Source organism: Epinephelus lanceolatus, chromosome 21, assembly GCF_041903045.1.
Source record: "Epinephelus lanceolatus isolate andai-2023 chromosome 21, ASM4190304v1, whole genome shotgun sequence".
NCBI classification, from domain to species: domain Eukaryota; kingdom Metazoa; phylum Chordata; class Actinopteri; order Perciformes; family Serranidae; genus Epinephelus; species Epinephelus lanceolatus.
The window spans coordinates 24,211,298-24,225,896 of record NC_135754.1 but is presented as its reverse complement, the minus strand read 5'-3'; the positions used below and the strand labels follow the sequence as shown (position 1 = coordinate 24,225,896).

General features: G+C 39.3%; 1 protein-coding gene across 18 annotated transcripts in view; it reads left to right on the top strand.

Moving 5' to 3' along the window:
• LOC117247532 (calcium-activated potassium channel subunit alpha-1a) overlaps nt 1-14,599 on the top strand; it is a 150,108-nt gene that overhangs the window by 78,754 nt on the left and 56,755 nt on the right. For all 18 annotated transcript variants that reach the window (XM_078163661.1, XM_078163663.1, XM_078163662.1 and 15 more), the window contains exons 4-8: nt 1,748-1,841; nt 3,861-3,972; nt 11,106-11,181; nt 12,013-12,088; nt 13,805-13,975. In XM_078163661.1, the coding sequence (XP_078019787.1) occupies nt 1,748-1,841; nt 3,861-3,972; nt 11,106-11,181; nt 12,013-12,088; nt 13,805-13,975 (529 nt within the window). The remainder of the gene's footprint in view (nt 1-1,747; nt 1,842-3,860; nt 3,973-11,105; nt 11,182-12,012; nt 12,089-13,804; nt 13,976-14,599) is intronic.

Sequence of the window (14,599 nt, the reverse complement as noted above, 5' to 3'; positions counted from 1 at the left end):
TATATGCTTCCTTTAGGTAACATCATTAGAAATCACTCTGTAAATTTCCATTGTTATGTGGATGATACACAGTTGTATTTATCTATGAAGCCAGAAGAAAGTAATCAATTAACTAAACTCCGTAACTGCCTTCAAGACATAAAAACCTGGATGAGCACCAATTTCCTGATGTTAAATTCAGACAATATAATGTATAAATAAAATTGATTGATTGATTGATAATAAAAAGTCATTTTAGGGTGTAAAAAGCAGCAAAGTTTTCACATATAACTGGGTGATTTAAGGATTTATTTCAACCAGACCAGAGTTGGTTATTGTTGGAACAGCAGAAAGACTAATCAATATGTTTTTTGTAACTTTTACTTTGTTTCTGTCGATTTTGAACGAAGGATGTTTTATAATAATAGAATTACTGTTAATTTAAATGGAGTCTGGTGGATTTGGGGATAGTAATTTCAGGGCTGTTTCTGGTCAAACAAAAAAATATCGTAATCTATAACAAAGGGGTAGCTGTCAGACACTTAGAGTAACAATCTGAGCCTGTCAGTGACAAAAACAAGCACTATAAGTGGACGTCACATATCTCCCCAATCCTCGCCTCCCTCTACTGGTTGCCAGTTAACTTCAGAATTGGTTTTAAGATTATTTTAATAACCTTTAAAGCTCAACATGGTTTAACCCCCAGATATATAGCTGAGCTTCTGACTACCTGTGCTCCAAGTCATGACCTGAGATCCTCAAGCCATCCTTCACTAGTCATCCCTAGATACAGGCTGGTAACTGAAGGTGAAGTTCGACCCTAACATGATTGCCAGAAAATTAATTTACAACAATTTTGCTATTTGAACAAACAATTAATTGATTCATCGACTAATTGTTTCATCACTAATACAAATAACCATCATAAAAATCTGTTATATTTTTATTTGTGTCACTCAATTATTTGTTTAAAATATATATCAATGAAACATTTATTCCACATCACAGCTGTACACCAAGTAAACTAACTGTCTTTCTCCACCGCCTTGTTCAACTTTGAATGTCCAGTAAACCTGTGTTTTCATTTTAGGTGTGAATAATATTTTGAGAGGAAATCTTTTAACTTCCAAGTCATCATATATTTATTACACAGTCCTACTAACCTACAGTCACATTCACTTGGTTAATCATTTCTCTTTATTTGAATTCTTAGTGCCAGATACAAGCTTTTTAAGGGTGAGACTTCACTGCATTGCTAGCATTTGCTATGGCTGCCTGATTTCATAAGAAGACATGAACCCTGCATGCATCTTTAACCCTTAAACTACTGCCTTGGCTCTGCATTTCCATCATGGTTTGACTTTAATTTCTCACCTGAAATGTTGTTTATGAGATCGGAAATGCAGGCCTGAAAGGAAAACGGCACCATTTTCATGATGCAATCTTTCACCCGGAACATGATTCTGAACAGATTGTTTTGCAGTTATTTAAGGGTTAATCAGGTATCTCGACAAGTTATTGCTTGTGTGACAATTAATGCATGTCCTTTCTCTACAGAAAAACCATTGGAAAATACCAACTATTGCACTTTTTTTCAACACTTAAGTTCCTCTTCTTTTGGAAATCTTTGAAATGGAAAAAGGAAAAGAAGAATGCATCTTTATGCTTTTTTTATACTGTTGATACATTGCATTTTACCAACCCTTTCCTCACCTGAGCGGCAGCATTTGTAAGACATTAACATTCTGTGTTTCTCTCTTTCTGATAGTCCGATCGAGTCCTGTCAGAACTTCTACAAAGACTTCACGTTGCAGATTGACATGGCGTTCAACGTGTTCTTCTTGCTGTACTTCGGCCTCCGTGTAAGTAAAGCTGAAGTTGCCATCATTTTAAAGGTCCAGTGTGGAAGACTTAGGGGGATCTATTGGCAGAAATGAGATGTGATATAATAAGTATAGGCATCACAGTGGGGGGTTTAAACGCTGGGGGTGGTGGAAGCCCAACTGTGCGGAGTTTGCTTGTTCTCCCCGTGTCAGCTTGGGTTTTCTGCGGGTAATCCGTCCTCCCATAGTCCAAAGACATGTAGGTTAAGTGGTTACTCTATTGGTATTTCCACACATGGTCCTTTTCAGCCCTCTAACCGGACTCAGAGTGGTGACATAGCATTTTTTGGGCATATGTGAACACTCCAAGAGTACTCAGACCCCTCTGAAGTGAAGTGAACTCAGGTATGAGTTTGGTTCACTTCAAGCCGGCTGTGTGGGTCACTTAACCTGTGCCTTGTGGACACAAAGCACTCCAAGGTTCGCTTTGCTCTTTGCAATTGTATTTAGCCCTCTAGATCACATGCTGTTGCACTGGGACGCTTGAAAAAACAGACGAAACCATGTTGGCCTGTAACTGTTGTTGTTCATTTAAAAAGGACTATATGTGAAAACACTCTAAATTGGCCGTAGGTGTGAATGTGAGTGTGAATGGTTGTCTGTCTCTATGTGTCAGCCCTGTGATAGTCTGGTGACCTGTCCAGGGTGTACCCTGCCTCTCGCCCAGTGTCAGCTGGGATAGGCTCCAGCACCCTCGTGACCAGTTTTGGGTAAGGGTTACTTTAAAAGTAATCATAGTACATAACTGCGTTACTTTTTAAAAAAGTAACCAGTTACTTTACTGCGTTACTCCCTGAGTAAAGTAACTCAGTTACTTTAAAAGTACTTCCAACGTTACTCCCTGAGAAAAGTAACTCGAGCACTTTTAAAGTACTTTTGAGTATTGTACATTTCCTATTGGGCAATGGACCACATGGTGCTAAGCCTACATTTTTTTGTCTCCAAAATTAAAGTTATGGACCACTTGCCCTTCACTGAGATCTAATTCTCCTATCACAGCCGTCACTTTGACCAGTAGAAACACAGAACGATCTGCTGCCGTAGACAACTGTATGACAACAACACCCCAGCGTTTTTAATGTTTCCTCTAGGGATGTTACCACACAGAGTAAAAGGGGGAAATGATGGTGTGAAACAGCAGAGGCACTTTGTCAACCCGCCGAGTTAACGTTACTGTCATTAGCATCAAGCTAGTAAACAATGGTACATCCTCACGGTCGGACATAAAGTAATAACATTAACAAATAGCGACGGGGCTTTTACTCACCACAACTGCAGTGTGTTTATATATTTACTTTTTATCCACTCCGTTGTCTTTATAAAGTTAACTTATCGCACCGTCATTTCAAACTCAACACTTTTCATATTAAAACAGCTGTTGCTGTTTCGCAGCTGAAGGACCAGCGTTCTAAAAGTAACGGAAGTAACTGATGTCTTGTTTGAAAATGTACTTAAGTATTTGATTACTCAAACAGCAAACGTAACACGTTAGGTTACTTGTTACTGCAAAAAGTAATCAAAGTACTCTAACGCGTTACTTTATACCCAACTCTGCTCGTGACCCCCAAAACGATTAAACAGTTTGGGAAAATGAATGAATGAATAAGTGTGTTTTCTTTTATGTATAAATACCTAAAATAGAACAGTTGTGTTTTTGTTACCTTAGAATGAGCTGTTAATATCTACATATGGAGCGGGATCTTGTCCAAGGAGATTGCCATGCTGTACTGCCATGTTCGTACAGTAGCCCATAATGGACAGACCAAACACCAGCTTGAATTGGAGAGATAAAAACCTCCTGGACAGTGAACACTGAAGAAATTCTAAGCGGGAGAAGTTTCAACTGTTTGCAATCTGCAGTCCTCACCACTAGATGCCACTATATCCCCCTAAATCTTTAACACTGTCAGTTTAGATGGAAAAAGTGTTGGTTACTTACACTCTTGTATGTGTACCCGTGCACAGTGAATCTCATCTTTAACTCCTAATTTTCACCAGTTCATTGCTGCCAATGACAAGCTGTGGTTCTGGTTGGAGGTGAACTCGGTGGTGGACTTCTTCACGGTTCCTCCGGTGTTTGTGTCGGTGTACCTGAACAGGAGCTGGCTCGGTAAGGACGCTCACACAGGCCTATAAACAGGCTGTGCATCACAGTAGATCTTTGGGCTTGTATTTCCCAGGAGCCTGTGCTGCCGCCCAGTGGATTTAACGAGTCTAGCAGCTGTCAGTGAACGCACCACATAATCTCAGCATGTCACTAGAGCTGCAAAATCAGAAGCTCTTTGTATTTTGTGGTCTTTGACATCGGCACACCTGCAACATTAGCCATATAAGTTTGGTAATTTTGTCATGACATGAACTTTTGCATGACGTGCATGAGGAGTTCGAGTGATAGTCACTATTACCGTGGAAACACTGCATCAAATTAAAACCTCTGCTACAGCACAGCATGAAAACTGAAAAGCATGGTGACTCAGAAGCTTTACAAGCTTTACTTGTCAAACTAATGCTTGTTTGCGTGACAACACTATCAAATATTGTATGGCTGTCATCTGGTGTGCCATTTAAACTTGCATCTATGCAAGTCGATTTAAATGGAAATGTAATCTGTGTCTTCGGCCATGTGTTGTGGGCAGGGGGCATTGTGCTGCTGGTGTCATTCACACGCCCTTCGCCTCTGCTGCAGAGCTCTCCAGCACACCTGTAATAACACTCAAATGAATCACGCTGTGATGGAAAAGTATATGAATGGATTAAAAAAAAAAAGCGGTAATAGGCTTTGTTTGGGGCTCGAGCGCTAGAATAGAAGTCAATCTGCTAAATGTGTGAAGCTCATCACTCGGAGAGGTCTGTGAGGAATTACAGGATTAAGGGGGATGTTTTTATTTTGCTGCATGACTGGTTTTTATAGCTGCTTTTTCTTCTCCTGTCAGCTGAGGAACAAACCTCAACCCCAGCAGTGAAACTTTAGAGTCAGAATGACAGCTTGATAGGTACAGTTGCATAACGTGCCTGTGTTTTTTCCCTGGGCTGATGTACTGTGACTTTCAGTGTGAGAATGATAAAAGTAGAACAAGCTAGTGCTGGTTGCTGGTGCCATCTAGTGGACATGTTAGAGTATGTGAGAGTATGACAGTGTCATCTTGATTTTGGACAGCAGTACAGGGTGTCCATGTCTTTTTTTAGTTGCATTATGCTGACAGTTGTTTGTTTGTGAGGAATAATACATTTTTATTGGCCATTTTATTGCTGTAGGTGCTTTTAATCAAGCTCAAATTAATCACTTATTATTTTTGATTTTCTCTCCTGCGCTCACATTTATCATTATGTCAGTCTCTGAGTTATTGTGTGATGATGTTGTGCAGAATTTTTAACTAGTGCTTTTTTGTATCCTATTTTCAACTTTTGAAAATCCATTGTCACGCACACTGGCTGTTGCTCCACTTTAGTGCTATTTGTTGCTATTAATTCTTCTCTGATAAAGCCCGTCCTTCACTTTCCTACATAGATACCCTGCTGTTGTTTAAAAAAAAGTCACAAATTAATCCCTCAGACCCCTCCTCTCCTGCAGAGCATCTGTTAGGTCTGTGTCGATGGAACGATGTGTTCAGATCAATCCACACGCTGAACAAAATATGAGGAAAATATTGTGTAAATGACACTGAACAAGGGCTGCATGGTATGCAAAAAAGGGTCATATTTTGACAGTTATTGGGATGTGATATGAGTTGCAATTTGAGCCAGAATGGTATTCTTGTCTTTATATTTTTACTTAAAGTGATGTAAAAGTGATGATAATGTCATTTTTGTTGGGGTCTGTACAGAACAATCACTCTTCCTTATGTCTGGGGTATGATATGTAGGCTGGGGCATCTTTGTAGTACCACAGTGCTAATTTACAGTGGTATGTTGTGACAAAAAAATTGCAGCTCCTGCAGTTTGGATTAGCACTTGGCCATATTGTGATTTAATAATAGTTTGATTAATTATGCAGCTCTACACTGAACTAGTACAGTATACTACAACTACATTTTGTTTGGTGTGTCAGTGATGTTTTGGGTTCAAAGATTTTGCAGTCACTTAAATCGCAGTTATGAGAAGAGTTGTTAGTTGGGGGAGAATTCAGCTGCTTGGTGTGATGCTGGTTTTATTTTTGCTTGCTAAAACGTTGTCATAGATGTTATGAAGGCTAGACCAACCCATCAGTTATTTTTAGGGATGTCCCCATCAAGTTTTTGCCCCTGATCTCGAGCCGAGTCATTTGATATGGAGTATCTGCCGATACTGAGTCCCAATATTTCTATTTTCCCCACATGACACAGCTGCACAGTGCACACTTCAAATGCATTTAGGTAATTTAAATCAATCCAATGTATATGCTTGACAATTCAGTAGCTCCACAGTGAAGAAAAAAGCCCTACATCAAAGCTGTATATTCATATGACATTAGGATATTTTCTGTACAGTACTGATATTACGGCCAATAATATGTTTTGTAGAAACCTACCTCTAAACTGTAATGAGATTTTGCTCTTAAAGTTGTAATCTGTGACATTTAAAAACAAATCTAAGTGTTAGTTTTGGTGCTGATGATTGTTTTGGCTGCATTTCCCAGAATTCCTGAGTCAAAGAGAGCGAGCATTACTGCGATTCTGTTGTTACTGTTACCATGCTGTTAGTGTGTGTGTAGGTGTTGCTCTTTTTGTTGTCTGCTCTGCCATACACACACGCACTCTGCAGTTCTTCTATTTTCTGTTTTTCACACAAACCAAAACGCAGCACTTCCTGCCAGACTGTGAGCAGCAAATACATAAAGCATTCATTCTCATAGCTGACCGAATATTAGAATATAGATCCAAATCTGAAAAGATTTTTGTTGAGCCACGAAAAATATACAGAATATAAAATATAATTAGATGTAATTCCAGCAGAAAAAAAATCTCTGTTAATCCCAGTCAATATGGTCAGTGAGCAGTTGGTCGTGGAGGATTAGTGACTGACTTACCGTTTAGTTTAACTGAGGTTAAACAGGTGATGAGGTCATAACCTGCTCAGCAGCATCTGCTCGCAGCTGTCCAGCTCTATCTTCTCATCAAAGCTCCATATTTCATCGGGTGCCCTGTCAGGACATATTTGCACATATTCACACAGTATGTGCTAATTTACTCATGCTAACATTGATGCATGTGAGTGCGAGCATGACACACATTTTGGATGTTGCATAGAAAATGGTTTCATGCAGCAGGCAATAAACACAACAAAAAGTTTTTACTGCAAAGTCTGAACTTTGAAGCTGAAATTCTGACCTGAAATGCAAACAGCACATTTATCTCTGACAGTGAAAATAATCCAGTGCAACTCCTTTTAAATATTATAAGGTAAACAGAACAATACACTACCAGATATGATATTCATTGAGTTAGTGGCCACATGTTGCAGTTTTCAACTCCTGAGCTTTCTGTATTAAACTGTCCCCTGAAACTAAATTTTCTCAAATGCAAAAGCTGCCGTTCCTAACTTGAGGCTCACAACTCCATCCTGTAGGTCTGTAATCTTTTAATCATTTTTTAAGGATTTTACTAAAAAGAACTGTAATTTGATGAAAGGAAAAAAATGACACAGTTTTGAGACAGTCATTAGTTTGTTGTGTTTATATGCAGTCGAGTTCCAAAATTTCCTTTAAAGAGAAGCTCCACCTGAGTCCAAATGAATGTTTATTCATTAGACTGCAGACGAATATCACATTTTTGCATGTTTGGCCTTTTTAACTTGTGACCCCTTTAAATCAAAGCAACGTCTATTTGCGAGCCCTCGTCACCTCATATATACTGTGGGTCTCCCAATGGCAACTAGTTCAACTTTACCCTTGGAAACAAGGAGCGACATCACTTTCCCTGTGCTGCTTTCAGATGCCTATTGCAAGTATTTGAACTTTTGAACCCTGCGCACATTGGTGCAATATCTTTCAAATACATGGGGGAAAAGGCAGTGAGCAACTTGGTAAGAAACGTTCTACACATTGCAAAAAAATGTAAAAAAAAAAAAAAATACTTCCTTGTTTGTTTCTTTTTAACTTTCTTTTCTTTTTTCCTTTCTTTCTTTTTTCTTCCTTCTTAAATTTTCTTGTTTTTAATTTTCTCTTTTTAATAATTTCTTGCTAATTTTCTGGGGTAATTTTGTCTTGTGTTGCTCATTGCCTCTTGCATCTTTCCCATGTCACTGAAAGAAACCAAGCCAGTTTGCTCAGGTTTCAATAGGTGAAGAGCGATTTTTTTAAAAAAATGATTTTGGTTAAGTTGAAGAGTCCTGAAGAAACAAAATGATCCAATAAGAAATTAGAAGGAAAGTCTGAAAAAAGAACTTGGTGCAACAGAAACAGTTTTTTTGTCAGTTTTATTTCTGTTGATCATCTTTCGGCCACCTAGAATTATTTATATATTTTATTTAATCCTTTAAACAGATGCCACACTGAGACCAGGATCTCTTTTTCTAGAGAGACCTGTGTACAAAGAAAAAAAACTAAATTTTAAACATAGGTAGACAGATCATTTACAGACACACACCATAAATTTTACAATTAAGAAAACAATTGTGTATTGTGTATTTATCTTGAGTATTTATTTTATATAGTATTTATTCCAAGTTTAGAAGCTAAATATTTATTATCTACAGTTTGGAGTAGTTTTTATGTTGTGACCAGACCCCCAGGCTGTAAACTGTGGCTCCAGGTTGTGTCAACATCTCACAGCATCACTGTCTCAATTGTCCCCAATTACAGTAACATACACACAGGTGTTTCTACAGACTGTCACTTAGATTTACAGTTACATAACAGTTATTTTGTAGAAAGTTATAGGAAACTATAGGACTTGTGAAAGAAAGCGTTCAGAGACACAAAATCATGTTTATTTTTTTCAATCTTTTCTGTAGAAATACTGCAAATTAATCATGGTTAATTATTAAAATCAAACAGTCTGAGAACAAGAAATTATCATTTTGTTTGAACGACTGACAGTTCATAGATGTTTGACATTTGCAAATTGGCAGCGCCTCTTTTTAAATGGGGCCGTTTGGAGCATGTATTTCCGTCATTGTTTGTACTGAAGTGATTTGGGGCATGTTGGACGTGACATTTTAAGTTTCATGTCACATTTCAGCTCAGATTATGATTTAGATTTCCATCAGCTGCTGTGTTCCTCTCCCTGCAGTGACGTTTTGCATGCTGCACATTTAGCTTTTACACAGACTACAATGGCAGTTATGACATCAGCTGTGATTAATTTAGGGATTATTGCAGAATCACTAAATCCATAGAAAAACACGACGATTGCCAAAGCTTGTCATTTTTCCATACACAGCTTTGTCGGCCGTCCACATGACTGGTTGTGTGCTGCAAAGGCGAGACATGCTGTTCTTGTCCAAGATTAGAGAATGAAATTTGGTTTGTCAAGAGCAGCAGCGGGGTTATAGGGATGAGATGTAGGTTACATTGTGGAGCCAGCTGATGGACACACTCGCTGTCTGGTCTCTTCCTTTCCCTGGATGAATCCTAAAGGAGCTTACACTCTAATATCCTGATGGGAAAAGGGTTTGCTTTAAGCTCGCCGAACACGCCTGATCACAGCGAGGATGCTGTGAAGGTCTGTGGTAAATCAGATCAAAAAGGCTTCCTCCAAAAAAAAAGTCCTTTTCGACACCAACCTGTTGGGACGTAATATCATGAAAGCACCTGATTCTTTTTTTTCTCTTGTTTTGGAGGAGGATCATGTTTTTTCTACATGATAGCTGGAAAAGTGGACACAGAATAGTCAAGATGTGGATGTGAAGCAGATTTTGGACATTCGCCTGCAGAAAGTAACTTCCAGACATGATTCCCACTAAGATGTTAGTGTACAGGGGGCCTGATGGAGGCACACACGCTGAAACAGTGCCAAGCACAAGAAGGCGGAAGAAATCGACCGGGGAGCTCTTCCAGAAGGGCTACAGGGTCAGGATGGGCCACGGGCAGGTCAGCGACAAAGAGGACCAGGACAGCATCTGCTACAGCCTGGGTGCATGCTTCCATGTAATCTCCTACTGGGGTAAGACCTGCAGGACGTGGGAATGAGGGGAATCTCCGCTAAAGCTGGAGGCTGGCGTGTCCAGAGGTCTCAGGACTCCAGCTGGAGCAGGTTCAGGTTCAGGATTTGCTCTGTATTATGCTCCCCATCTGGCAAACGCTCACTTGAAATGAAAAACGAGCTCTGGCGAGGCACACCACGGTTCACGTCATTTCATGAAAGATTATTTATTTATATTATTCTGGCTGAGCGATTCTGCCCGTAACGTCTTTGATTTGTGTTGTTTGGCGTTCGGACAAATCTATTCCAGCAGGGGAAATTTGTCTGCCTGGTTAGAGTGTGCAGAGATGGATTTTACTTGATTGCTCACTCTTGGCTGAGGCGGCTTTTAATTGTTCACGCTGCACCGACACTGCGGTGGATTTCTTTCAAACTAAATTGGATCTATGAATCACTTGGCTTTGAAACTCAGGTGGGAGGTTCCTTGTAGCAGGTAGTTCACTGCAGTACACCTTAATGATGAAACTCTTTGTTACTTTGATTTATCAGATGTGGTTCTGTGGGAGATTGTGATTTCCTCATTGATTATCTGACAGGTTATAACGAGGCTAAAGTGATAACATGATACAGTCAATCAGTGATCATGCACAGGAGCTCAGGCCGGTGTCATCGCCGCTGATTTGCCGTCCTTGAACTCTTGGCAACAGGCACAAGCTCTGTTTTTTTTTCTTCTTGCCATAAATACCCTCAAATTTAGGCTTTGACGTCACGTCTGTTTAATCATTGAGTTAGGCGTGACAGCGTCCACCTGTCTCTAATCCAGGTTTTCATCTCGTTCCCATTCAGAGTTTCATCCAGCAGGAATGAGACATGTATCAGGTAGACGCCGGTGCTTTGTGACGCTCCTGAGATTTAAACAGCTGGTGAAGAGCTGTCTGGGATTTTGAGCTTGTTTTAATTTTTGCCGCATATTCCAAAAAGTTTGTTTTGTGACACAGTAAGGCTTGATATCTCTTGATCCATCTGAGTGTATTTATTTTTTAATCAAAATGAATCCAATGAAGTTGATAAACATGGATGAAAGTATGAAAGGTACGATGTTGTTGTTAAACCACAGTCGAATGCTTTTGCTGTTGTGTTTATTCATGTCTGATAATTTCTTTATGGTCTTTTTTTCCCACAGGCTTGAGGTTTTTAAGGGCCTTAAGGTTGATACAGTTCTCAGAAATTTTACAGTTTTTGAATATACTAAAGACAAGGTAAGTGTTTTCATATTCTGTTTCACTTTTTGACAATATTCAAACTGTTCTATGTGTGACTGCTGCATGCAAAGTGATGTGCAAACTTTTTTTGTGGCTACAAGCATGAATACGGTTTTATTTTGAAGGGGATAAGTAAGCTTTTTTGCAGTGTTTTGCCTGGAGCAAAACAAGCATGAGCTCTTGCTTTCATTTAATGTAGTAAATATTCACATTAAGTTTACTCCTGAGTGCTGCAGTCAGTGACGTGTACTTGTGTGACTGAGTCTTGAATGAAACAGCTTTGTGTTTGTCTCCTCGCTGCTTAAAAATAAAGCTCACTGCACAGATGTCAGAGAGGGCTTATAGTGCAACAAAATGCTTTAGAATAATCTGCTCACTCGTTCACTGAGATGAAGGTAAAAACACAGGAGAGCACAGAGGTCATGCAAGGACTTTTTCCACTGCGTTATTTAAAGAATATAACATCTACATGCAGACTGAGACAGACCTTTGCTCACTAACTGCATGTGTTTACATTTACATGAGTCATATTTCAAGTTTATATGTTTCCCAAAAAGAAATATATTATAAACTTGTGATGAGCTGAAAAAACAAAGTATGCATGTAATCCTAAACATGTAAATTGAAAAAGTACGTAGCTCCTTTGCATAACAACCCACTATCTTACATTATGACCGAGCGCATAATGAAAGCTATGTCATGCATTTTAGAGCATTTATCTTCCAATTTAACGACTTATGTTGAAGTTCTGGATTATGTATTTTCCTGATACCAATGCAATAACTAATAATTAACGACTTTGTTGTCTGTCTTGTCTTTTTTAAATAGCAACTCAATAAAGCTGGTGAACCTGTGTTCAATCTTCATAAGCACATGGCTAACTGCAGCAGGATTCATTCATTTGGTAAGTTAGTGGGAGCCAGTTAAATTAAAGGTTCTGTGTGTAACTTTTTACCAGTGTAATCGTTTTTTATTGCCAGTGGGTGATGAGGTTGTAATGTAACCCAAAAAACTGAGACTTTCCCTGAATGATTCAGTAGCCTCTAGCAGCCTGTGGCCTGGACCACCCTCTTGACTGTCCCGAGTCCCTGCCAGATCAGCACACTATGTTGCTGCTGTTATATGGGTTAGACCTGCAGGCCACCAGCTGGCTGTGAACAGCAGGGCTGGGTTTGTGCTGGCTGAATTTGAGTTGCTTCAGTATGTGAGGTCTGACACACCCTATAGCATACTCTATAAAAGAAGATAGCACAGTACGAGCTGTGCCAGTGGTACAAAATGGTAAACACCTCCAGTCTTGTAAGTGGGAGTGGCTGTCTCTCCCTCAGATACCCCCTGCTTGTTTGGAAGTGTACTTAATTTCATGTGGACGGATGAAATCAGATTCAAACAAAAACATTAAACATCAAAACATTACAGTAAAATTTAATGTTTGTTCCAAATGTTGCCACTTGTTTTTATCCGCTAGCTTAATATCTGATAGCAAAGGAGTGTAAGATCACGTCAGTTGTCGCCAGATCTCGCGAGGGAATGTTGCTAAAACAGAGACATGTCTCCAACATTCAGTGTCAGAATGTTTAGAAGGGGTGGGGCTTGTGAAAAATGGGCCGAATATTTACTTCAGTGACTATGGGGCGAAGAGAACAGTCCTAATCTGTACTCATGTTTGCATTTCCCATCGGAATGAATACACTCAGGACCGCTAGTCTGTTAGTGGCAAAACCCACATGACACTAATACAGGAAATTAATCTAAAATGGGTCATATCGATGTATCAACGGTCTCTGGTCTGAGCTGCTGTCTGCTCTTGTCCCAGAAGTAATGAATAAATGTAAATGTAATTGTATCCATCCAGACTCCAGGGTTGATCTGGCTGGTAAATTGGTCATTTTGCAGTTTTCAAATTGCTTTATTAGCTAATGTTACAAAGCAACCAACGCTAGATCAGTGCAACACAGATTAGTTAGGCCTACAGCTAGTGAGACTAACTTAGCCTCGCTAATGTTATCAAGCAAAATACTGTTTTAGTGGATTTTTTAGTTGGCTAGGCTAGCTCTACAAATTACTTCTCTAGCTAACGTAATACATGACACTAAGTTATGTATTATGGCAAATGATACTGATTTAGCCAGCAATAAAAGATATAACAGTACAAAGCACTTTCAGCTAGCCAAGATAGCTAACCGTAACTTCAACTAATGTTAGCCATCTAGCTGTAACTTAGTTATTCTAAGTGGTTGCTTAGTATTATGGAGCCAGTGGTCCAAATGAAATACAGGAACATTACAGATAGTAATGCTATTCTAAATATGATTGAAATGTCTTTTTTAAGCTTTTAGTCAATAAGGGGACTGTCAGTCATAGTCAGTCTCCTGTTTGTCACTGTTTTGGCCAATGTCCAGGTGTTCCAGGTGTTGTTGACTAAAGTTAACATAACGGCCTCAGAGAGAAGTGTCACTAAAAACAAGGATTTTCTAAAAGTTACATACAGAACCTTTCAGACGAAACCATGTTGGTATAGCAAATGGACGATCATTATCAGTTCATACTTTTTATGACATTGTTAAACTTCTTCTGTGTGTTTTCCTGGTTGTTGTACAATTCTCAACCTCTGTTCCAGGTGGAGAACTCAGGGGATCCTTGGGAAAACTTCCAAAATTCCCAGGCACTTTCCTACTGGGAATGTGTCTACTTACTCATGGTTACTATGTCCACTGTTGGCTATGGAGACGTTTATGCCAAAACCACCCTGGGCCGCCTGTTTATGGTCTTCTTCATCCTTGGTGGTTTGGTAAAAATCCCTCTCATTACTTACTCCTGCTTAAAATCCTCCATGCAACCAATCATCACACTCCGCCAGGTGTTAACAAACGCCGGGACACTCTCAACTCAGGACGCCCTTCACCCGTTGTTTACACTGATGGTGTTTTTGTGGCTCACCACTTCACCACAGTATGTTGCATGTCACATATTGTATGAGTTGTCTACAGTATAGCAGTAATTATTCAGGTATAATGCTGAAGTTTTGTTCTGTTTTTGATTAATTCCTATATGATGTAGAATATTTTAGATTTTTTTGTATCTGTTATGAACTGTAAAAATACTGCGGTTTCAGGTGGCTCCACCCTCCTGCCTCCCCCTCCCTCTTTCCAACAAACACAATGACACAGGGATGATTTAATATAGCCCAGCCTGATGGATGCAGCGACATTATCTCGCTTTCTGAACAAATGTTTAAAAACATATTAGGGAATCAAATGCATGAAGCGAAGATTCAGTAACATAATGATGTGAGGATGAAATAAATCCTAAATGTTACAGAAAACACTCTTCCTGGGATTTGCTACAGATCTGTGTTTTCTGATAAAGAGTGCAGATAAAGATCATTTAGAGGACACTGTGACCTTGGCCATAA